General features: G+C 39.8%; 1 protein-coding gene across 7 annotated transcripts in view; it reads left to right on the top strand.

Annotated features, from left to right (window-relative positions):
* DIAPH2 (diaphanous related formin 2) overlaps positions 1-26,559 on the top strand; it is a 348,598-nt gene that overhangs the window by 63,874 nt on the left and 258,165 nt on the right. For all 7 annotated transcript variants that reach the window (XM_077922409.1, XM_077922408.1, XM_077922407.1 and 4 more), the window contains 7 exons: positions 772-908; positions 2,298-2,406; positions 6,256-6,366; positions 18,122-18,240; positions 20,761-20,877; positions 21,493-21,611; positions 22,517-22,581. In XM_077922409.1, coding sequence (XP_077778535.1) covers positions 772-908; positions 2,298-2,406; positions 6,256-6,366; positions 18,122-18,240; positions 20,761-20,877; positions 21,493-21,611; positions 22,517-22,581 — 777 coding nt within the window. The remainder of the gene's footprint in view (positions 1-771; positions 909-2,297; positions 2,407-6,255; positions 6,367-18,121; positions 18,241-20,760; positions 20,878-21,492; positions 21,612-22,516; positions 22,582-26,559) is intronic.

Here is a 26,559-nt window from a genome sequence, read left to right as displayed (position 1 = left end):
TGCTAAACTGGCACAGTGCTGTGCGGGGACTCGCTTCCGCGGCACCAGAAATGGTGTCTGCGCAGATGCAGATGCCGGAAATCACGGGTGCGCGTGCTCACACATGCGTGCGGTCCAGCCCACGGAGGGATCTCCGCTGGAGTGAACCGGCCCAGGCAAGGTAAACCTTGCCAACCCCTGCCTTAAAGACTAAACATTTTTGTAGTATGATTGCAAACCTATGCATTCATATCTGGGAATAAGCTCCATTGAACTAAGTATAGCTTGCATTCTGATGCACCAGCTCAACCAGTCAAACACATTGAGCTTTAACAAAGGATATTCAGTCAGATGAGATTCAACCTTTACCTTTTTAATTAGAAATGCAAGCAATTTAGCAAGGAAGTTTTAACATTTAAACTGGTAGCCTCAAGTAGCAATCCCATCAGGTAGCGTTGTTTTTTAAACTGGATTCTCTCATTGCTTCCGCTGATTAGCATAGATAAAGTAAGACCCAGCAGAGATCAGATAGGATTCTTCCAAATCCTCACCTCTGGAATTGGAGCTAATCTGCCACAAACAGTAGTAAAGCTTGAAAACCTCATTGGCACATCATTTACTGGACAGAGGGGAGGGGGTTTGCCCCCAAAGTGGATTTAGAAGGCTATCATTCACAGATGTTTTGATATTATAATAATTTATTTCAAGTTGTGGAAACTGTAATTTGATTAGCATGTGTGTATAGAGGGGAATTATTTTGGATATAACTATTCCAATTTTTATTTTTTATAGTATGGATTGCAAAGAATCCTAGGAGATGAAAGAAGCCTTCTTTTACTTGCCAGAGCAATTGATCCAAAGCAACCAAATATGATGACTGAAACAGTAAAAATACTTTCTGCCATTTGTATTGTTGGAGAAGAAAATGTGTAAGTAACATCATACACTTAGATTTTGGTCAATTTAAATTCAGTGTTTTATATCCAAGATCTTCTGTATGTCCACCCAACCCATTTTGCCTTTCTATTTTATGGCCCAAGAGACTTCATGATCCCTACTCTTGACAGCAGCAGCATCCCGCTTTGAATAGAGAATAAGGTTATTAATGTCCAGTAGTATTGATGGCTATTTGCTGCCTTCATGATCAGAAGCAGCATGCCGGGGAATAATTGCTGGAGAGGACTGTTACTCTCATGACTTGCTTCTGGGCTTCCTTTAGGCATCTGGTTGGCACTGTGGGAAACAGGGTGCTTCATTTGATAAGCCTTTGGTTTGATCTAGCAGGGCTCTTCTCATGTTTTCTTTTCACACTTTCCTGTGAATTTTGGTTTGAGGCACGACCTGCATTGCCGACAGTGTCATAATGCATGCTTTTTTTAGTGCAAAGAAAGAAAGACTGGGTGGAACTGAGTAGAATTGTCACAGGAGAAGTAGAGGGGTGGTGACTTTCTTGCACCATGGGCCAGTGGGGTGTAGTGTTTAGTGTGTTGGACGTGGATTTTGGAAACCAGGGTTCAAATCCCCACGTAGCCAAGAAGCTCACTGGGTGAACTTGGGACTATCAATGCCTCTCAGTCTAAACCACCACACTGCGTAATTGTTGGATTAAATGATTGAGAAGAATCATGGATGCCACCTTGAGCTCATTGCAGAGGAAAGGTTGGATAGGAATACAATGAATAAAAATAAAGAATAAAGAATTAAGATCAGCATTCCATAATAGAAGTATGTTGCAAGAAGTGTGTGTGTGTATGTGTGTTTTCAGACATAAAAAACAAACCATGAATCCTTATGTTGGATAAATTTTTAAAACTGACCTGCCTGCCTCTAAACACATAATACTGCATATCGTAATATGGAGAAGGGTAATATTATAGCCTTCAATCCTAAGATAGTTTCCTTCTGTGAACTTCCTTAACTTATCTATCCCTTTCTTCCACCTGAGTCCCCTGAGAAGCCTTTTTGGAGAACCTCCACCTCAGTTTGAGCAACTGTCCCTTTCCCCAGCACCCACCCTGCACATTGTTCAGCAAGGCACTGCAGCCTTCCAGAGAGCCTTTTAATGGGATGCATTTGACTGATGTGGGAGGAAAGAATGTGAAAATTTTCTATCTGTGAACTTCCTTCACTTACCTCCAGATTCAAACCATAATGTCTTGGTTTAAGTTTTGTGTTTGTATACACATACTTTGAAAAAAAAATACAAAATCCTATTAAGAAAAAGAAATATGTTAATGAGTAGCCTATTAGATTCTAAGAGATAAAGTACATGAATGCCTTATAATGCTTATTCTTAAAATAACAAATTTCTGTTTCAGTCTGGACAAAATTTTGGGAGCCATAACAATTGCTGCTGAGAGAAATAATGGAGAGCGGTTCTCAAACATTGTGGAGGGGCTTGAGAATCATGAAGCTTTGCAGTTACAGGTGGGATTCCTTGGTTTACAACCATAACTATTACCTTAGTTTAGACTATTTAAATGATTTGTAAAAAAAAAATTGTGTAACAAGTGGCTGCTGAAGAATATAGTTATGACATAGCTTTTTTGGAGGGCTAAAGGTTTGGCACCCAAATAAATATTTGCTTCAAGATTCTTTAATCCACAGTTTCATGTATATTTTAGACATTTGAAATTAGACAACTTTCCTTTAATGCAGTGTTAATAATTTTTTTTGAGAAAGTGTTTGAAATTAAGTGCCCAATAGTTTTAACGTCTCTGTTTATGAAAAACATGGCCCTTTATTCTACATGAAAATAGTTTCATTGGCTGTAGCATGGGAAAATAAATACTTGCATGGTCTCCACACACAACGATATGCCTTCCTTCTCCCTGACTCTTGTTTAGTTCTGCCCTAGTTCAAGTGTCTTCTGCTTCTAGGCAGAATCCAACCAGTCAGCAGGTTATCTCCCAGTCACAAAAGTTTTCAATTGTTGCTTGGGGAAAGGGCTGTAGCTAAGCAATAAAGCATCTGTTCTGCATGCAGAAAGTCCCTAGTTCAGTCCTTGGCTTTTCTGGGTAGGACTGAGCACGTTCCCTGTCTGAAACTCTGGAGAGCTGCTGCCAGTCAGTGTAGACAGTATTGAGCTAGATGGTCTGACTCAGGGTAAGGCGGCTTCCTATGTTTTTGCTGCATGTGAGCCATACACATGGGGCTACATGTTTCTATTACATGGACAGTGTTTCCATGTTGTGAATTGTGAGTGAATCCTTCTGCATTCAAGAGATGAATTGTGTGCACAAATGTGTGTGTGGAGGCCACGCACTCACAAAGTCCCTTAAGTTGTGGTCTACATAACTGATCTACATAATAGAAAGGTTTTTCCATTTGTATGTCAGTGGTGTAGGTTATTGTATTTTTAGGTGTGAATATACAGTACTCAGATGGCTGGTTACTGGTACTCAGTTTACTGTGAGGGTTTCCCCTCACATATTGTATATTAGCTCTGCATCACAAGAAAGGTAAAATCAAGTCCTGGAATACCAACTTGTGAATGAGATAACGATTGAGTTCATGACTTCTGCCCTATAAGGTTAAGGCCATAAGACAAAAATTATTTTTGTGATCTTGACATGACAATATGAAAACTTTGAGTGGTAGAAAGAACCAAAAGGAAAGATTATGTTCCATAAAAGGTCAAGGTTATGCTGCAATAGCATCCCCTTTTCTTTGATGAATGCAAGCTATGTTATAGTGTAATTGCCAAGTTTCTTTTCTGTAACACTGAGCAATGTAAAGCAAAATTCTTTTTATTACTTGGTCCTAGGTGATATAAAATGTCCAGGCATATAAAAGTGATGTATAAAAATGTCATGGAGATGTGTATGATTCCAGTGCCAGCCTAGATGTCTGCTTAGTCTGATGTTTGTTAAAACGGACTAAAATAAGCATGGCCTTATCTGTATTCCCCCTCCCTGAAAAACCTTTAATTTAGTGTTTTTGGACATGTCTAGATTTGCATTACATCAATTTTTACTCCTACCAAAGTGTAGTTGAGAATGTTTCCTGCACTTTTATTTAAAACTTTATGCTGCTTGCAGACAAGAGTACCACAATTAATCACTGTAACTCCTTGCAAGGGCAGAATGCTTATTCAAACTGCTGCTAACTATCCTTATTTGTGGAACAGCAAAATTTCCTTGAAAAGTTTCTGTACCTTATAGTCTAACAACAACAACTACAACAACTACAACAACAAGAAGAACAACAACAACTTTACTATTTATACCCCGCCCATCTGGCTGGGTTTCCCCAACAACAATTTTACTATTTATACCCCGCCCATCTGGCTGGGTTTCCCCAGCCACTCTGGGTGGCTTACAGCACATATAAAACATAGTAAAACATCAAACATTAAAAACTTACCAATACAGGGCTGCCTTCAGATATCTTCTAAAAGTTATGTAGTTTTTTATTTCCTTCACATCTGAAGGGCAGGCGCCACTGCCAAGAAGGCCCTCTGCCTGGTTCCCTGTAACTTTGCTTCTCTCAGTGAGGGAACCACCAGAAGACCCTTGGAGGAAGATCTCAGTGTCTGGACTGAACTATGGGGGTAGACACGCTCCTTCAGGTATACTGGGCTGAGGTGGTGTAGGGCTTTTGTAAAGGTCAGCACCAACACTTTGAATTGTGCTTGGAGCCAGTGAAGATCCTTTAGGACCAGTGTTACATGGTCCCGGTGGCTACTCCCAGTCACCAGCCTTGCTACCACATTCTGGATTAGTTGTAGTTTCCAAGTCACTTTCAAAGGTAGCCCCATATAGAACGCATTGCAGTAGTCTAAATAATCTAGGTTCTCTTCTCCTTTTTTAAAGGGGACACTTAAAAGTTATTGTCATTTTGCCCTTTAGACCTTCTGTTATGGGGCCCAGTGTAAGAGCTAGATAAAAGAAAAGGGGAAACTCCCGGTGATCAAGAATATATAACTTTACATCACATATTAAGATCAACCCATATATTTATAGCATTACGTGTACTGCCATTCTGATGCATTCAGTTATACTGGTGTCACAGTGAATCCACTTTAAAGGCTTTTGCAAGTTTTATGATCTCTCTCATCCAAACTCCTTGACTGAAGGTACAACTGCAAGACTCATTAACTCGTTTCTGACTGAAATGTTCACTTTACCAGTATTAATACAAGCAATTAAGCCAGAATTTCTTCTGGCAAAAACAATCACAGCAGATGGCACCTTTTCTCTCTATTAATTTTCGATTGGACATGTACTTTGGCTTGTTCAGTCATGTCACAGTCGTAACATAACAAGGATCATTCAGGCAAGTACAATGACAGCATTGTATGCATGTATGGTACTGGAAGATTTCACCAGCTTGCAGCAGTCTGTATAGAAAAGTTACACTCTTCTGGTATCTCTGGGCACAGATTTCATGTATAACTTGCAGTGCTGCTAAAAAACTAAATGGTGAAAAATGAGGCTGCATTCGCTTCCTCTTAGAAAATACTGGCCAGTAGCTTTCCCCAAATAATACTTGCTTTTAATTTTTTAGCTAAACTTGGTACTCTCTAATACATGGTGGTCCAAAATGTGGCCTGAGGTCTGCCTGTGGTCCTTGAGACCTTCTTGAGCAGCCCTTGGCAACATTTAACAACCATCTGCCCTGCAGCCCTCACACTGCCATCCTGAAGTGCTGGGTTTTGGGAAAGAAGTGTGAGGCTCTGACAGGGTCCTCCAGTCCTCCTGCCACCTTCTCAAAGTCTCGTTTGCAGTTTCCCAGCTTTGTAAATAAGCTGGGAGGACTCTATTACCTTGCCAGATCCTTGCAATCCTTCCCAAAGCCTAGCACCTCATTTACTTGCCTTTGGGAAGGCAGTGTGAAGGCTGCAAGGATGTGTGTATGCGCGTGTGCGCCAAATTTTGGCCTTGCTCTGCCTTCCCATGTTCATGACAAGGCATTGTTCTGTGTCGAATTACTCTTGTGGCCCACTTGTTATGAAAAGGGCCGCACTGCCCTAATAATATCTCTTAATAATAAGTTCCACCATCTACAGTGTGATATCTAACTCAAACACCAGCATTTAATTATAATGCACAGCTTTTGACACATACTTCATGGAGGTCAGTCTAAGTGGGATGCATTATTGGCAATATAGTTTTATTGTAAAGTATATTACTGTGTTGCTCCATAAAATAAGTTTTTAGTTAGAATGTACATTTTCTTATTTAAGAACGTTTCCCCCCCTACTATGTTTATTGCTTGTGTGCATTGAGAAGGCTGAATCTAATATGCTGCTTTTACCATAATTTTTAATTACAGGCAGCCTGCATGCAGTTCATAAATGCCCTTGTCACTTCCCCTGAAGATCTTGATTTTAGGATACACTTGAGAAATGAATTCCTGCGCTGTGGACTAAAGAAAATATTGCCAGTAAGTTATTTGCAGAGGTACTACTAATGCACTGAATACCATGACTGCTTGCCTTATGATGATAAATCATACACAAGTTTTTCATGCTGCAACCAAGTATGACTTTAATGGTTATTTATAATTTGTAATCATAGTGAAATGGGAGCAAAATGCGACAGCATGGTTAGTTATCCTGTTCATCTAGGAATTTATCTGTTTTTAGTATATACTGTATATTGGATAAGTAAAACAGACATGGGGATTTAGGTTTTAAATCCACCTTTGCATGATAGACTTTGCTATCTAGAATTGCAGTATTTAAGGATCAACTCCCCATCTTCAAATGACTTACAAGAAGAGCAAGATAATGATAACAAAGCATTTTGCAATTATTAACTCATTATTTATCATAATTTTGCAATTATGACAGATAACAATAAACTTCCATCTTGTGTTTGCTGTTAATTGCAAGAAAAAGGTGCCGTCTGTAACTAAACAATACAAGTATATTGAGCATATCATTAGAATAATAGAACAATAGAATTGAAGAGTTGGATAGGGCCCAAGGGCATCTAGTCCAGCCCCCTGCAACCCCCGACAATGTTGGAATTTCAGCTAAAGCATACATGGCAGATAGTCATCCAACCTCTGCTTAAAATCTCTAAGGAAGGAGAGTCCTTCCCCTCCCAAAGAATACTGTTCCTCTCTCAAACAGCACTGTCAGAAAGTTTTCCTGTTTAGTTGGAATCTCCTTCCTTTTGAAGCCATTTGTTCAGGTCCTGGCCTCCAGAGCAGGAGAAGACTAACATGGTCAATCTTCCATGTGACAACCCTTGATATATTTTAAGATTGCTGTCATATCTCCTCTCAGTTTCTTCTTTTCCAGGCTAAATGTACCACTCAACAACTCCTAATAAGGCTTGGTTTCCAGGCACTTTATCATCTTGGTCACCCTCCTCTGTACATGTTCCAGCTTGTCACTAACTTTCTTAAATTGTGGTACCCAGAACTGGATACAGTACTCCAGGTGTGTTGTGACCAAGGCAGAATAGAAAGGGACTATACTTTCCTTGTTTGGAAGACTATACTTCTTTTGATGCAGCCTAGAATAGCATTTACTTTTTTTTGCTGCTGCATGACACTGTTGACTCATGTTAAGATTGTGGTCCACCAGGACCCCTAGATCCTTTTTACATGTATTACTGGCAAGCCAGGTGTTCCACATCTTATATTTGTGCTGCTAGTTCTTCCTGCCTAAGTGTAGAACCGTACATTTGTCCCTACTGAAATTCGTTTTGCTAGTTTTGGCCTAGTTTTCTACTACGTTAAGGTCATCTTGAATCCTGATTCTGTCTTCTGTGACATTAACTACCCCCACCCAGTTTGGTGTCATTTGCAAATTTTATGAGCATCCCCTCAGTACTTTCATCCAAGTTGTTTATTACTCCATTGAGCAACAACGGGCCCAGGACAGAACCCTGCAGTACCCCACTTGTCACTCTTTTCCAGGATGACGAGGAACCATTAGTGTTGAGTTTGGTCAGTCAACCATTTACAAAATAGTTACTTCGTCTAGCCCACATTTTACCAGCTTCTCCACAAGATGGAGAACTTTGTCAAAAGCCTTACAGAAATCAAGATACACTATATCCACAGCATTCCCCTGATCCATCAAACTTGTAACACTATGAGAGAGAGAGAGAGAGAGAGAGAGAGAGAGAGAGAAAGAAAGAAAGAAAGAAAGAAATGAGTTTAGTCAGGCGTGACTTGTTTTTGAGAGATCCATGTTTGGTCTTAGTAATCACAGCATCCTTTTCTAAGTGCTCACAGACAGACTGTAGAATTATGTGTTCTAGGACCTTTCCTGGTATCAGTGTCAAGCTCACTGGTCAGTAGTTAACTGTGTCTTCTTTCCCACCTTTTTGAAGATGGAGACATTTGCCCACCTCTAGTGGGGATCTCACAGTTTCTCCACTAATTCTCAAAGATTATAGACAAAGGCTCTGAGATTCCATCCGCTAACTCCTTTAGTAGCCTTGGGTGCAGGTTATCAGGTCCTGGAGATTTGAATTCATTTAAAGTACCACCTCTTTCCCTATGTTGGGCTTTTCCTTTCTTGCATTGTTTATTCTGTCATCACCAGGTTAGGCATCACTTACCTTTTAAGTGAAGACAGAGGTAAAGTAGATGTTGAGCAGTTCTGCCTTTTCTCTGTCACCCAATAGCAGTTTTCCATGTGGAGGACTTACTACTTGCTTGCCTTCCTCTTGCTTTGAACATAGCTGAAGAAACTTTTAAAATTCCTTTTAACCTCTCTTGCAAGCCTGAGTTCACTCTGTGCTTTGACCTGCCTCAGCCTCTCCCTGAAAGTGTTGTACACTCTTAGTTTGTGATTTCCCCTGTCTTCTACATATTAAAGTGGTACCTCGGGTTACATACGCTTCAGGTTACAGATTCCGCTAACCCAGTAATATTACCTTGGGTTATGAACTTTGCTTCAGGCAGTGCAGCAGCAGCAGGAGGCCCCATTAGCTAAAGTGGTGCTTCAGGGTTAAGAACAGTTTCAGGTTAAGAATGGACCTCCGGAACGAATTAAGTACTTTACCCGAGGTACCACTGTATATATGCACTTTTTATGCAGCTGCACTGGTTTCTTTAGGTGCCTCCCACTTCTTTAGGTGCGCTCCACATCTTGCCCAGTGTGGATAGGTGGACCCAGGGCTTTTTTCCGGTGGGAACTCATAGGAACTCAGTCCCGGCACCTCTCAGGTGGGCTCCAGCCCCTCTCAAGTGGGCTACATTGCCATTCTAAGAGAACAAGGGATGTGTTCGTGGTGAGTTCCAGCACCTCTTTCTAGAAAAGTAGCACTGGGTGGACCTCAAGTTGCTGTACCTTCTCTTCCAGCAAGGCAACCAGCTTGCACTTGCTGCAGGTGTAGTTTTGCATGTTCTCAGGCTGAAGACAATCATGGCACAGGTTACTGCAGCAGCCCCCTCAATGCCCATGTCTCTTGGTTCCACACACAGCATGAGACAGCATTGTGGGCTTTTCCTCCTCAAACTCCCTCTCTAAACGCCCTCACAAACGTCCCTGTTCATAACTCCTGGTCATGAGAGTTTCACCTGTTGGATTTCTTTCTGTAGTGCTCAAATTAAAAGTGCAGCAGCCCTGCCTTCCTGATGGGGCTGTTGCCACCGTTCCTATGGTCCATGTTTGAACCTGCTGCCGTGCTAAGATGGTGGCATCCATAAGGTCCAATGCTTGAAGAGAGGGTGTGTAGGGAAATCACAGAGATGAGTTTTGCCAAATGCTGAAAGGGAGGCACAGCCAGCTGGGAAGTTCTGGGCAATTTTTGTACCCTACCTCTCCACTTTTTTCTTGTTTGCTTTTCTTACTTGATTTAGTACTGCCTGGACATTGGGAGAGAGGCAGTGGGAAACCGGGAAGAGGAAGCTTCCCCCTCCTCATATTTTTTCCAGCCAGCTCGTCTTTGCTCCCTTGTTTCATCCTTCATGGATTAAGCGCAGATTAAAAACTCAACTCTAGAGACCCAGGGATTGCCTGGGGAAGCGGCATGGGAAGACAACCTGAGGATCCAGACTGGGGTGGGTTGGTGGTGTTGAAGACGGGGCTGTGCTTGGCACAACTTCTCTTCCTCCTGTTTGGCTTCCACCGGAAGGGTCACCACAGCATAAGGAGATGGGAAGAGGCTGGAAAGTCTTTCTCCTGGAGCCTCAAGGAGGCCACCCTCCTACCAGTTAGCATTTTACAGTATATTTAAAATACATACTATTTTTCTAAAAAATACTCTCAGAATTTTTTAAGAGGAAGAAGGTAAGGCAGACATTGAGAATGATAGCTGCTAGGTCCCCTAAAAGAATCTGGTAAATAAAGAATGTGTTATTTACCAGGAACAGCTGGAGCACAGATAAAGGGAGTGAATTGTTTGCACACTGATTTACTAATGCAAAGGCACTACTGCCAGTAAGTTAAAGATATATGGTGGCACGTGGTGACCCAACTCTCTATTTTGATTTTGATGCTTCACAGAGGGCTGCATGGACAAAGTGAATGAAGGTGAAATCTCATTGCATGAGCACTGAATATAACCCAGAATTAAGTTGATAGAATGCCATCATAGTTGCCAAGAACAATATTTGATTGTGATTCTGAATTCTAAACAAGCTGTGATGGAGAAAAGTTTCTTGAAGCCCATATAGAAGGGAAATCACAAAATGATAAAAGAAGGCATGGTTTGTTGTGGTAATGCAAGTCTAAAGCTAATCTGGGTATAGTTTGTTAGTGGCACAGCTTATGTTCCCCAAATCATACCCTATACTTGATAGCCGTATTGGATCTATTTGTGTGAACTGAAGTTATATTGACTCCTGTGCAAGCTCTTAAAATCTCCTAGAAGTTTGTAATAAAAATTCCAATACAGTGGTGCCTCGCAAGACGAAATTAATCCGTTCCGCGAGTCTCTTCGTCTTGCGTTTTTTTCGTCTTGCGAAGCACGGCTATTAGTGGCTTAGCGGCTATTAGCGGCTTAGCGGCTATTAACGGCTTAGCGGCTTTAAGAAAAAGGAAACAAACTCGCAAGAACTCGCAAGACGTTTCGTCTTGTGAAGCAAGCCCATAGGGAAATTCGTCTTGCGGAACGACTCAAAAAACGGAAAACCCTTTCGTCTAGCGAGTTTTTCGTCTTGCGAGGCATTCGTCTTGCGGGGCACCACTGTATCCATTTCATCTTCCTTATGCCATGATAGTAGAACTTCTTTTCTTATTAGTCAATTTAAGTGTATATAGAATAGAAAACTATGCTCTTGTAATTTTCTATTATAAACAGCTCCTATAAACAAGTAATAAGAGTTATGACTCTTAGACCAGGATTTAAAAGATCTCAAACAGTAGCCCTCTGCACCTATGGCACACAGAAAACAGCTTTTGGAATCCTGGGTAGCTTCCAATGCAGTTTGTGATATGTTAGTCTAGGGAAATGAGAGCAAAAATCTGACTGGCTGAACACAAGCGTTTGGTTCTACTAAAGTAACACTGAATATCAACCTCAGTTGAAAAAAACATGTAACATATTCTCTGTTTAGCTTGCTGTTGTGCTAAATTTATTCCATTAGTATAAAATCAAGATATACTTTCAGTTATGTTCTTTTTTCTAAAAGCCCAGTATACAGCTGAACAACACTTATATCTAATTATTGGTTCTACGTTTTCCAAGGAAAGCTGAATTTATTTAGCTACAAAAACAAATGGGTTGCTGAAAGTGCACTTCCATAATAGTTTTAGATGGGTTGTTCAGGGACACCCCTATACTGTATAAATAGCAGAAGTGACAATAACTTTCTTGGGTAAGTGCTCCTTGCAGCATCAGCCTTTTGCATTTTAACACGTGGCTATAATTTTCCCCAACACTCTCTTATCGGACACTTGGTATTTCATCAAGCAAATGCTGCAACTATAATATGGTTCAGTGGGGAGAACTGCAACTTTATCACCTGTTTTCTTAGAAACCTTAGCATTTTAAAATATTATGACCTCAATTCTCTGGAATTATTTCACTGCCAAAGAAGAATTAGATTAATTCTATTTAATGAGTCTGACTTCCCCTAAGGATTGTTTATATAGACCATAGGTTGAACTCGGGGAAAACAAAATAGTTTTGTGAGGTGATCACACCTTATTTTCTATAAATTGTGCTTGCTTAGAGAATTTTTGAAAGAAGACATAAGCCGTTACATAAATTATGGTTACTATATTCTTTCAAAACTTGTGGGTTCTAAACTGCAAGTGTTGCCTTCTGGGTGTGACATTACTCTATATTTTTTCTTAATTCTCTGTTTTAAAATAAAAGGACTCTAAACAAAATATGTAGAGTGTTCCTGTCCAGGCTTCCAGCCAATCAGTCCTCTTCCTGGATACTACATTCTGTCTTTCTTTCTACCCACACTGGCTTTCCGTTTCCCTCACCCTGACCAATTAGCATTCTGTGTTCACTGAGCATGCTTAGTTCTCACTAAGCCAGGGGTCAGCAACCCGCGGCTCCGGAGCCGCATGTGGCTCTTTTACACCTTTGCTGTGGCTCCGGGTCGGATACTAGCGAGGGAAGGAGGCGCATTGTGCGCCCCGACACTCCCCACTGTGGCGGGCGCTGTACTGGCTGTGACGTTACATGGGGGCGGTGCGTGCGTTAGTCACGCACCGTCCCGATGTCACCTTCCCGCCCGCCCGCTACATTGTAAGGGGCATGTACGCTGGTCACTGTTTTGAAGGGGATTGAAGAACACACACACAAAAAAAGGTAACTTGTTAATTTAACGTTTATTTCTATGAGGAGGAGTAATTCTGAGGGGTCAAACAAAGAAATAATAAAAAAGTGACAAAAAAGTTATTTTTATAATGACGAGTTTTGCGGCTCCCAGTTTTTTTCCCTTCGGAAACGGGTCCAAGTGGCTTTTTTTGTCTTAAAGGTTGCAGACCCCCTGCACTAAGCTGTTTGGGTCTCTCCCCCAATCATCCCGCCCCCAAGATATCACCACCACCACCATTAATTCATTTTATATGCTGCCCTTTATCAAAAGATCCCAGGGCAATGTGCAACATTAACACATTTTACAGAGCACAATAATAAAAACATAATAAGAAGCAAAATAATAGATAGCATAATAATTAAGTAAGCGTAATAACACCCACCCACCCTCACACCAATTATTTAATGTCCAAAAGCTTGGACTGTTTTTGCCTGGTGTCTAAAGACATGTAATGATGGTGCCAGATTAGGCACCCCCAACATTCGGCCCTCCAGATGTTTTGAGACTACAATTCCCATCATCCCTGACCACTGGTCCTACTAGCTAGGGATCATGGGAGTTGTAGGGCAAAACATCTGGAGGGCCACAGGTTGGGGATGCCTGTGCTAGATGAGTCCCTTTGAGGAGAGCATTCCACAAACATGGAGCCACCACAGAAAAGGTCCGTTCTTGTGTTGCCATTCTCCTAACCTCTCAGGGAAGGGGTTGCATAAAGAAGGGCCTGGGATTCTTTATGTATTCTACAAGCATTATGGTTCTCCAAGCGATTTTGGCTACATAATGGTGAGACATTCCCCTAGAAGTTTGGAATCAGAATATGCTAGCACGTTTTCCTTTAGTCTTTACATTCTTCTCTACTTCTGCTTATTGTTTATATAAATTATGTCGATGGGCTGTGCACTTAACTGTAATCATATCATACTGTTGTGTGACATGCATATGCTCCATTGAAATGCTCTATAAAAACTGTCTTTTCCTTTGCTTGTCTGGTTGTAGTCTCAGTTTACAGTGCTACTTGTCCCATTCAAAAGAGGGAGTCAGTGTAGGTGGTATTTAACTAAGTCCTACTCAGAGTAGACTCACTAAAATTAATGAACCTAATTTAGTCATGCCCATTAAGTTCAGTGCGTCTACTCTGAGTAGGACTAGGATTAAATACCACTCCATGCTTGCTCAGGTAGTTGGGACTCTAGCAGATACCACTTTAATATATATATATATATATATATATATATATATATATATATATACACACACACACACACACACACACACACACACACACACACGTATAGGTATGTATATAACATTTGTTTTAAGGTAAAGGTAAAGGTAAAGGACGCCTGATACTTAAGTCCAGTTGCGAACGACTATGGGGTTGCGGCGCTCATCTTGCTTTACTGGCCGAGGGAGCCGACGTTTGTCCGCAGATAGTTTTTCCGGGTCATGTGGCCAGCATGACTAAGCTGCTTCTGCGAAACCAAAGCAGCGCACGGAAACACCGTTTACCTTCCCACCGGAACAGTACCTATTTATCTACTTGCACTTTGACGTGCTTTCAAACTGCTAGGTTGGCAGGAGCTGGGACCAAACAACGGGAGCTCACTCTGTCGCGGGGATTCGAAATGCCAACCTTCCAATAGGCAAGCCCTAGGTTCAGTGGTTTAGACCACAATGCCACCTGCGTCCCTTTAAAAAAATTAGTATAGGTATAACAAATTGGACGCAGGTGGCGCTGTGGGTTAAACCACAGAGCCTAGGACTTGCCGATCAGAAGGTCAGCGGTTTGAATCCCTGCGACGTGGTGAGCTCCCGTTGCTTGGTCACAACCCCAGAGTCGGTCCCGTTGCTTGGTCACAACCCCAGAGTCGGTCACGACTGGACCTAATGGTCAGGGGTCCCTTTACCTTTTTAACAAATTGGAACTGGAAACAAAATGGTGTATTTCAATTGAAGTTACCGTATTTTTCGCCCTATGGGACGCACTTTTTCCCCTCCAAAAATGAAGGGGAAATGTGTGTGCATCCAATGGGGCGAATGCAGGCTTTCGCTGAAGCCTGGAGACCGACCCCTCTCGCTCTCCAGGCTTCAGGAAGCTCTCCGCTAGCCATGGGAGAGCTGCGCGAAGTTGTGCAGCTCTCCCACGGATAGCGGAGAGCTTGCCTGCACCCAGAAGATTGGGGTGTGCTGCGCTCAGCACGCCCCAGGCTTCGGGCTTCGCGCAGCTCTCCGCTAGCTGTGGGAGAGCTACGCGAAGTTGCGCAGCTCTCCCATGGCTTGCGGATAGCAGCCTGTTCTGGGGGCTGGGGTCGGGGGAAGCTCGGGCTTCCCCCGCCCCAGCCCCGCACCGGGGGGGGGGGGATAATTTTTTTCTTTATTTCCCCCCCAAAAAACTAAGTGCGTCCTATGGGCCGGTGCGCCCTATGGGGCGACAAATACGGTATCCTTTTTCCTGACTAACGCATAAATATAAGAGAGGTAGTTAGAAAAATAATCATATTTTATTATTGAAAATTTAAAATAGTTGTTGACTGGCAGAAAAAAATGTTTATTAAAATACATCTAACTAAAGGCTTGCTTTTGTTTCGTGTTTGCCAACAAAACTTGAAAATTTAATAGCACAAAATACGTTACAGCCAGGTTCCGATGGATCTTATAAGGCATATAAGGCAAAATTATTTTCTGTTGGTGTCTAGATTCATATTTTTATTAGGTTATTTGAAATTCCGTCTGCAGTCATAATTATGTCCTAACCTTTGGCATAATTTAGACTTTAATTTGAATGTGCAGTTAAGGATCCACATTTTAATGAGGGAATATAGATGTGTAAAGTGAAGGTGATAGATTAATGCAGATAATCAGTTGCTTACTCATTTAATAAAGCAGGGTGTTAGTAGGTCTGATCAATTAAGGAATGGTTCTTAGGAACAACTTTTGCACAGACAGGTTTATAGTGGAACATCCTGACTGGCAGATGTTCACCCTTAATTAAACCTTTTATTCTACAAATTCAAGTCTTCTTATTTGTATGTAGCCTTCAAGTTAATATTATTAGGTTTTTAGTGAAAATAACATTTGGAGTAAATTAAAATAGGTTTATTAATATTTTAAGTGTGTTTCAAAACTTAAGGCCTCTTAAGATTGAACTAAGTTTCTCTGCTTCATTGAAATAGTGGCCTGGATCAAATAGTAGCTGATATAGAGGGATAATTCTTCATTCAGTTCTAGGTGTTGGATAATTATCGTGAACCTTTTCATTGAGCTTAAATTCAGGATAACTCTCAGCTAAGCTTTATTTGTCAGCAGGACTATTTCAAAGTTAAGTAGATTGTGGATGGTTAGAAATCTAGAAAGAAAAAGTTAGTATTTCTGATAATGTTTCTCAGCCCCTTCATAATGCATTGCAGACCAAGATCCAGCAGGCTTTCTTGTGAGTAAAAGCACCATACTGATTTCTTAAATAACATGATTATTATATAATGCTTTCTTTTTGTTTGCTATTGTTTGCATCAAAGTAATGCTTTCATTTTGCCTGCAAGAGGTTTTATTATTTATGCATAATGCATGGGAAAAGTTTGACTTTCTTTGCATCTTCTTTGCATTTATACATCTCCATATTATTACTTAAAAACAAGATATGTTTTTAGTGTTGCATGGTTCAATGACTTACAGGTCTCTGCCTACTTGATACTTCTGGTATGAACATGGGATAGTCATCATTCCTCTATACAGTGAGTTCTGTTCTATGTGGCTAACTGTGGGCTCCACATTGCTGACATTTTTGTTGTAGGCGCCACACCTGGTCATCTTACTTCTCCTATTATCGTCTTTGAATGTCCTCACTTGTGATTATCGAATGTCTTTTGAAATCTGCGAGATAAAAGGGATCATAGTAAAAGAACTTCAAGGTGATATATTAATCCCAACAATCTCTAGTGTGGCATGCTGTAAAAGTTTGGATTTTTCTTTTTTTCTTTTAAAACAACAACAACAACTTTGATGCATGCTGTTTTTACTGTGTTACAAATTAATAATTACTCTAGTCTTTAAACACAAGTAGGAACCTAGGCAAAAAATTGTTTTATATAAAAACAGGAGTACTATGCAGAATGCAGAAAGCAAAATAGTCATACTGTGAGGTTTAAAGTTCACCAGAAGTATGTTGTAATGATACATACATTGCAATTTGTTAGAAGTATTTTAAATCAAACAAAAACTGGTAGAAATCAACTACTAAACCAGATTCATAGTATTAAGAGCCAATAATTGTTCATACTTAGCATTTAAAGGAAGGGAGGAATACAGCTCCACTGTATAGTCAAAGCTGCTTAGAACATAGTACTCTTCAGCCAGTATGCTTTATACTCAGTATGATAGATATAATGTCTATCCTTTCATATGTCTTCATAGTCTATGAAGGCAGAGTGATTGTTCTGATGTAAGGTAATAGGATATGATCATATACATACACTCCTTAGGTGGAAGAGTTTCACCTTGTAGGACCTACAACTGGGAATGAAATACATTTCCAACAGAGAGTGCCACCCAAGGACAGATACTCGCCATAGGTAGTCTTGAGAAATGAATTTGTCACAGCCAGACCACTCTCAAAATTCAGAAATTTAAATACCATCAACACCTTTTTACATAAGGTCTGACAGACTATAATAATAAAAAAACTCATTGAAAGAGCTCCGTATTCTAGACAGATATGCACCATTGTAACCTCATTTGAATTAGAATTGTTCAAATTGAGACTTTGAGGTTAATGTGGACAAGCATTAATAGTGCAACATGACTACAAAATAAAGATGCCAGTCTACTGTGATTATGCAACTGAAGGTAACACTTTCACTTAGTATTTTAGTTTATGACTGTTCATGGAGAATGCATGAGCAAAACCAGTTCCTTAATGAGCACATTACATGGAATAGGCATTCATGTAGTGGCAGAGTAGGAGCAGCAATTTAAGCAGAATTCTCAATAAGCCATACTTGGGACTGTTGTGCTTGAATATATCCATGTGCTTCATTCAAATGCAGTCAGTGTTGCAAGCAATTTGTGTCATAGCTGCATGACTCCTTCAAGGTATTTTTCAGCTGCTGTACTGGATCAAGTTTTTATTTGATCTAGAAAGTTTTTGATGTTTGTATGCCTATAAAGTAAATAATAAGGTGAAAATTTCTGTTACACTTTTGCTTTGTCTATGGTGTATAATGTACATGTATCAGCAACCAATAGTCCTAAGTCTGTATGTATCATACTGTGGCGAAACATATTTCTTACTTAAATATACAGAGGATGAGAAGAACATTCGGTGGTTGTAAACTCAACATATGACCTTCAACTGCGTGGTTATGCTTGGTTGTACTGTAGGTATAGAAGAGTTGAAAAGTATGCCATTAAGATAAGTTTTATGATAAACTATTCAATTTATTTCATGGAATAATAGGATCTAAAAGAGAAGGAGAATGAAGAACTGGATATTCAGTTGAAAGTGTTTGATGAAAACAAAGAAGAAGACTTAATTGAGTTGGCCCACCGCCTCAGTGACATCAAAGTGGAAATGGAATATCCTTTTAAAGGACTGTACAATTTTATTAGAAATGAATGCTTGCAGAAAGTAGCCTTTTGCAGTAGTGCTAGGTATTATAATCTAATTACTAGGGGCATGCATGAGGAGTGGAGAATATGTGCTGGCATGTTATTTCAAACTGGGCATAGACCAGTTGGCACTAATAATAAGTCAATAAGACATACGTACAATTTTTGGAACTTTCCCCTTGATTCACAGAAAGTGCACCTTATTTAAACAGATAGTTGAGAAGCTATAGACTAGGAGTCTATAGCTCCTAGTCTATATATATAGCTCCTAGTCTATATAGCTCCTATATTGAAGAGTATACGTTGAATGTCTGGAAATAAAATATAAGGAGAATTAGATGCGAGAGAATTGGCCAACTAATGGAAATCAGTATGTGAAATTTAGTATCCCCAGTATTTCTTCTTGACCCCATTGTCTCCTTAGGGTTCTCAGGTCACAATGCTGCAGTAACAGTTGTAGTCACAACTAGTGGAATTACCTTGCATGATCTAGGATAGCATTCCCCAACTGGGAGCCTACCAGATGTTTGGACCACAACTCCAGTCAGCTCTAGCCAATATGGCTGTGCTAAGTGGAACTGATTGGAGTTGTAGTAAAATAATAATAATCTGAAGGACATCCATTTGGGAAAGGCTGGATATTATTTATTTATTTATTTATTTCCCACCTTTTTCTCTGACAGCAGCTTGCAACTAAAATAGAAACAGCTAAAACATATTTTAAAATAATTAAAACCAATTAAACATGCACATGATTGTATTGTAAGACATAACTTTAAACATCGGAGGGGAAAGTAAGTTTAAAAGAGGCACATATATTCCCTTCTCTGATGATAACCAGCTTCTGTAGTTAAACACAAGTAGAAGAGGAGCTCAAAAAGCAAAGGTGACACTTAATTTGGCTTTTGTTTCTTGTGACCACTTTACCAAGGATTACACCTAATGCTTCTGTCATCTCCTTTCTCACAGATTTCATCCCTTTCAGCCTGTGCCTTCTTGGCTTCCTAATTTATGGTTCCCAGTCCTGCAACCCCTTCCTACTTGCCTGCCCATTTCCTTTCCAGTTTTGGAGGTTTGGCAGCTTGTCCTGTTAACTGTAGTCAAAATATATTGGCTAGTGGAAGCAAGTAAACTTCATAAACTTTGGTTGAAAGTTGGCTTGTTTCACAAAGTATAGTTAAGATTAATTACAGTTCCTCTAGATTTGGATGATACTGCAAAGCTTCTAAAGTCATTGTAACTGCACCAGATTGGAGTAGTGGAGGTGCATGGGCAGGGGAGGCTAAGTTTATGTTTATAGCAGACCAGTAGCTTAATGCTGGAAAGTGCTAAGTGTAATAATATGTCTCTGATTTCCTAACAGTGTAACTTTTCTAAAACTTTAGTTCAAAATTCAGAAAACAATTCTTACTTCCTTGGTAATAGAAATGCTTAATTTCGCTTTACGGTCAGGTTTGTCAGTCTGTGTTAATCATATAATGAAAAAGTGAGAATTTTCTTACCAGGTTTATATATTATTTATATATAATTTATATATATAATTTATATATTTTTGGATAATTTTCAATAATTACTCAGTTTTATCTTCTTTTTTGTTGTTTTGATGACACATTTTATTACATATTATTAGTTTTGGTTGGTTGTTTTAAGACCCCACCCTGATGTCTGCGTAGATAAATAATAGAAATAAATAATTTATATTCTTTATTTATAATTTAAATAAATAAAACTATGTAATATATTGTATTTGCACTGATTCTATGTTTCTAAGCACTGAAGATATTAGTGGCATAAAAATCGTTACACAGAGATACTGGCTTCTCAAGGAACCCAATAACTTATCAGAAGAGCAGCATCTCAACTAGATAGGACAGAGGGGAATCAAACAAGCATCAATCAAATCTTGATTTCAAAGAAGGCTGAAGTTTTGGAACAGTACATAGTGTTAGTTTGAATAAAGCCGTATCTTGGTTTTCGAATAGAATGCGTTCTGGAAGTCTGTTTCACTTCCAAAACATTCAGAAACGAAGGCGCTGCTTCTGACTGACTGCAAGAGCATCCTGCAGCCAATCGGAATCCTCAGATGCCGTGCTGGACATTCGGCTTCCAAGACAAAGTTTGCAAACCGGAACACCTACTTCTGGGTTTGCGGTGTTTGAGTTACAAGTTGGTTCATGAACTAAGCTGTTCGAAAACCAAGGTACGACTGTACTTCTATATTTAATAGTGAATTATACGCTTCATGTTTGTGAGTAGCAGAAAATCAAAATTCCATGAAGAGGAATATTAAGAATAGTAATTCATTACATGAATAGTTATTTTGGGATCTAAATAGATACTTTAGGTGTGCAGAAAGGCTTGTGTGCTGCCTTGCACACAGAAGAAATTTTAAGGGCTCTTTAGGCCTAATCTTCAAGAATGCAGTGTTAATTTATGGGTGCGTTTTTCTGTAGAACAATTTTGGTATTTCCTTGACAATCCTTGTACTGATGTGAATGAGGTCTACCACCTATTGTATAACATGCTGAGAGAAACAGCATCTGAAAACTACTTCCTATCTATTTTACAACATTTTCTACTAATCAGGAATGATTATTATGTTCGGTAAGTCAGCAGTGATTTTTATGTCCAGTAAGTCAGCAATTTTTGAATTTCAGTTTAAAATTTGGTTTTCACATAACAGAGTGTCACACTACTCGTTATTTGTATGTACAAGTGCATACAATGTACTGGACAAAAGTGAGGCTCTTTGGGAAGGGGATGAGGTATGGAAAAGCTTTATTTACGTATAGTTTACAGACCTAGAAAAATGATGTAGTTCCACAGCTCCCATACATGGAGGATTTGTTAGGGAATTAGGACATCTGATTATTCCTTCTATATTGCCATCCAGTCTTCCCTCTTGGCATGAGGAGCAGACAGGAAGGTTTGATTGGCGTCTCCCATCTCCAGTAATAGCTTCGTGTATACTTTGTGGAATTGTACCAAGCAGAGAAGTGGTAAATAGCATATTGAACCTAGATAAATCCTCTGCACGCAAAATTTTTGCACATTTGCAGGATTATACCACCATAAACAGAACAGCAACCCTTCAGTTGTTATGTATGAAAATGGACTAGCTCCCATCAGTTATTAAGTAGACTAAAATGTTTCTTCTTTATTTTTAAAAGTGCCTTGGTTATTAAAATCAATACATTTTTGTGTTTTTTTGGTGACCAGACCTCAATATTACAAGATAATAGAAGAATGCGTTTCACAGATAGTATTGCACTGTAGTGGTATGGATCCTGACTTCAAGTGTAGAGGAAGGTTGGATGTAGATTTCACTCACCTTGTAGGTATGTGAGCATCATAATGTTACACTATTTTAGTAATTATTGTTTAAGGATTCTCTCCCCCCACCCCAAGATCACCATTTATGTAGTATAGGCGTGTTTCAACCAAAGTTAAGCCATTTTAAGTTCTGTTCTTCCTCTGGTAGAGAGTTGAATGTATAAGTCTTCTATTGAAATGTATGTATGTATAAAAGGGGGTTAATTTTTTTATGTGGATTATGCTCTAGATTTTTAATTAGTGGAATCTATGCCACACACAGTATTTCTATATGGAGGCCTTCTGTTCGCTCTATTATTACAAATGTTCCATGTGCATATCAAAATTCTCTTGATTCAGTGTTATTGGTTAGGTGAAACCAGAAATAGATGCACATGCATTGGAGCAGCTAGCAGTGACTACAGTGGGCTCTATTGTACCATGCTGTAGCTTTAGTCTTCTTCCAAAATGTGTGAGCTTGTCCGCCCCCCCCCCCAATGCATGTTTGACTAGTTAGCAAACTGAATAGAAAGATTCAAATATGAGTAATGATAGGCATATACAAGTTGTTAAAAGTGCTCCTGGATAAAAATGGGTATCATTCATAGAGAACAGGAATGCTTCAGTGGCTATTATGTTTTGTTAAATGTCAGAACTTTGGATCATAAACTTTTTAGGTAGAAAAATCTCTTATAAAGCAATTTTCTGCTCAGCCGATGAGGAACTAGTGCTGTCCAGTTAGCATCACATTGCTACAAAGTTGAATTTGTAATTAAAAATATGAATTTTTTAAACTTTATTGAATCAAGAAATGTTAAATTTTTGAAAATGTTTGTTGTGCTCAGAAACAGTGTTCATTCAGTATACCTCATCTGCATATTTGCCTTGTAAAGTGGATTTTGCATTGGTCTTTTTGGTTTAATTTTCTTAGATTGCTGCGTGGACAAAGCAAAAGTGGAAGAAAGTGAGCAAAAAGCTTCAGAATTTTCCAAAAAGGTAGGTACAAGGAAAATTTCTGGCACTGAACACGTTTTTCTTTCTATAATCTGAGATCCCATAATTAATAGACACTTACAACCTGTTTCTTTTTAATTTTAAATTGTTTTAATAGTTTTTCATATTGTATTTCTGCATTGTTGTAATGTGCCCTGGGATCTTAAGTGGGAGATAGATATACAGTGGTACCTCAGGTTACATACGCTTCAGGGTTACAGACTCCGCTAACCCAGAAATACTACCTCAGGTTAAGAACTTTGCTTCAGGATGAGAACAGAAATCGCATGGCGGCATCAGGAGGCCCCATTAGCTAAAGTGGTGCTTCACGTTAAGAACGGACCTTCGGAACGAATTAAGTACTTAACCTGAGGTGCCACTGTAATTGAAATTTAGCAAATTAACCATGCCTGGGCAAATTTGAACTATTTATCTGAACTTCATTTATGTATTATTTATTTATTTATTACATTTCTATACCGCTCTACACCCAAAGATCTCAGCCAGTTCACAACATAAAAAAAAATAAAATTTACAACACAAAATGCATAATACAAACAAAAATAAAGCAAAGCTAATAACCCCCTCCCACAAACACATTTAAAAGGCCATAGAATGTTTAAACAGCCAAAGGCCTAGTTTTAGAGAAATGTTTTTGCCTGGTGCCTAAAGATATGTAATGAAGGCGCCAGGCAAGCCTCCCTAGAAAATGCATTCCACAAACAGGGAGCCATCACAGAAAAGGCTCATTCTTGTGTTGCCATTCTCTGGAGGAGGCACATAAAGAAGGGCCTTAGATGATGATCACAGAGTCTGAGTCAGTTCATATGAGGAGAAGTGGTCCTTGAGGTATTGAGGTCCTGGGCTGAACAACAGCAGCAGTAGCAGCAGCAGCAGCAACAACAACAACAACACCCTGCCCAACTGACTGGGTTTCCCCAACCACTTTGCGCAGCTTACAGCACATAAAAATGGTAAAACACTAGACATTTAAAATTTCCTGATACAGGGTTGCCTTCAGATGTCTTCTAGACATCTGAAGTCAGTTAGTTGTTTATTTCCTTTACAACCTATGGGAGGGCATTTCACAGGGCAGGCGCCACCACCGAGAAGGCCCTCTGCCTGGTTCCCTGCAACCTCACTTCTCACAGTGAGGGAAATGCCAGAAGGCCCTTGGAGCTGAATGATGGGGGTGGAAACGCTTCTTCAGGTATACTGGACCAAGGCCATTTAGGGCTTTAAAGGTCACCAACACTTTGAATTGTGTTGGAAACTTACTGGGAGCTAATGTAGGTCTTTAAGGACAGGTGTTATGTGGTCCTGGTGGCCACTCCCAGTCACTAGTCTAGCTGTCACATTCTGGATTAGTTGTAGTTTCCAAATAACCTTCAAGGTAGCCCCACATAGAGCACATTGCAGTAGTCCAAGTAGGAGATAACCAGAGCATGCACCACTCTGGTAGGGTCTCAGAATTGACGTGCCCCTCCATGGACAGCTGTGAGTCCAGAATGATTCCCAGACTGTGCACCTAGTCCTTCAGGGGCACAGCTATCCCATTCAGGACCAGAGAGTCCTACACACCAGCCCACCCCCTGTCCCCCCAAAACAGTACCTCTGTCTTGTCAGGATTCAACCTCAGTCCGGTAGCTGCCATCCATCCTCTAACCACCTTCAGAAACTCACGCAGGACATTCACTGCCCTCACTGGTTCTGATTTAAAAGAGAGGTAGAGCTGGGTATCATCTGCATACTGATGCAACACCCAGACCAACCCCCCGGTTTCTCCCTGGATGAAGTAGCCTATTTCTCCTGACTAGCGCTGACATGGTTGACTGTGATCAAAATGTAATGGACCTGGCAACAGACCCACATCACAGTTTGAATTTGTCTAATAAGCAGGTGGAAAAACTCTGTTTTTCTTGGTCAGTTTTGATCAAATGGAGGAATTCGAGCTATTCCTATGCTGAAGGGCCAGGGAGGATAGTTTTGCATTTTGAACAAAGAAGTTTTAACTTGTCTCCTATTGGCTGCCTTGCTGTGCCAACCACATGTACTGTGTTAGCTATATGGAATCATTCCCTATAAGCCCATAGGGAGGTTGAAAGGGCAGGTTCAACAGTAGTTTATTTAGGGGACTTCTTGAAAAAGAGCAGCGTAAAACCATTCATCTACTGCATTCTGATTTCACTAGGTTAATATTCTATGTTGGGGGTATGTGTTTGTGGGGTTTTTTTTTGCAGGGAGAGGAGTGGTTAAAGTTTGCTAAGTCAATCAGTTTAACTCTCTTCTGTAGAAGTTCTACCTACAAATCTTTTAGAGATACTGTTTTTTTGGGATCAATATATTTGACTGCTAGAATGTTACACATAATCTGAAAAAGGTTCATGTACTATGGCAAATTTTCTAGAGGTAATTTATCATGCCATAGGCTATTTTGCCACAAACTCAGTCTTTTTATTTCTCTCTATATTTCTGGCAGCAGTCTTCTCTATTAATTCATCTTTATCTTGAATAAAGCATTTGAAAAATCTGCTGTACTAGAGAAATAAGCATATTGAAAAGGGATTAACACTTTTCAAGATACTGTGCATGTATTAGCTACCATCCAGTTCAACATGTTTTCTAAAATAAATTGATCAAATTTGATTATTATGAGTTATTGGAAACATGTGCTTCAGTATTCCTTTCAAAGTTTGTTGAGTTTTAAAGTCTTCACTTATTCATGCTGGGAATGCTTCTTCCATTGAAACCATTATTATATGCTGGTGGCTCCTACAACTGAGCAGATTTGGTAAATTTGAATAATGGTACATCACCCTTGAAAGCTACAGAATTTGAAAAAACACCAACACACCATTTTTTTTTGTATTTAGACTTCCACTTTTCAAATGAAAATCTATGAAAATCAAATTTAACTAGTTTTAAAGATAGCCTATAAGAAAATTTACTTCTTTTAATTGCAAAGCATATTTGCATCACATAAAAGCTTTAGATTTTCATACTAGCAGAACAACCTACCTTATGATGGAAAGAAAATGACATTAACTAAACAAGTATAACAACATTCTATTTGTTTTGTTTGTGTACATGACAAACACATGCATTCATACTCTCAGTTCTGCCTAGTATTATCTAGAAGATTGTCTGCTGTTCAAATACAGATGTAAACAAAAGGCTGTGGAAGGTTGTACATGTATTGTTTATTTAACTGCACACAGTTGAAGTGACAGCCCCACCTCATTACAGTACCAGGTTGGGAGGAAGTAAATTTAGAACTGTTTTCCCCATATCATGGTCCGTTCCCTGTGTGGTCATAAAGTTTTTACATTGTAGGCCCAGGCAGAGTGGAGCCAGTGGCAGGGGTTGGAATAATAACATCAACAAAGTACATGGGGTAACAATATTGGGACTGAAAAGGCCACAGTTTTATTGGTTACAGGTGTCAGATGATTTGGCATAGGTATTGGGTGTATATATACTGAAATCAACCAGCCAAACTGCTGGTTAATGTATAGAGTTGACCAAGTTAAGAGTCACCCTGTGTTGTGCAGTGCCTCTGAGTGACCACTAAGATCACTCAGTGGAGGTGATATGGCCTGTTAACCCCTTAGCTGGGAATCTGTACAAGAAGCGTCCCCAGGTTCCCTTAAGGGGATACCCCATGACTGCAGGGCAAACGGGGCCCACCCTCCACCCACCTAGCGTAAGGATGCAACCCAATGCATTTCTGCCTGCAAGTTTGTGGCAATTGCTATGAGGTAGATGAAACCAGCAGACAGGCCCAATTTGTCTTCAGGGAAAATTTCTCCCTGGCCCTGAATATAGCAACTGATAAAATCCATAACAAGATCCATCCAGGGCTTACCTGCTCACCTTTAAAACAAAAAAAAATTCCTTCCAGTAGCACCTTAAAGACCAACTAAGTTAGTTCTTGGTATGAGCTTTCGTGTGCATGCACACTTCTTCAGATACACTCTGTGT

This window comes from Podarcis muralis, chromosome Z (genome assembly GCF_964188315.1).
Source record: "Podarcis muralis chromosome Z, rPodMur119.hap1.1, whole genome shotgun sequence".
In the NCBI taxonomy this organism is placed as follows: domain Eukaryota; kingdom Metazoa; phylum Chordata; class Lepidosauria; order Squamata; family Lacertidae; genus Podarcis; species Podarcis muralis.
The sequence above is the reverse complement of the archived record's forward strand: the minus strand, read 5'-3'. Positions and strand labels throughout refer to the sequence as shown.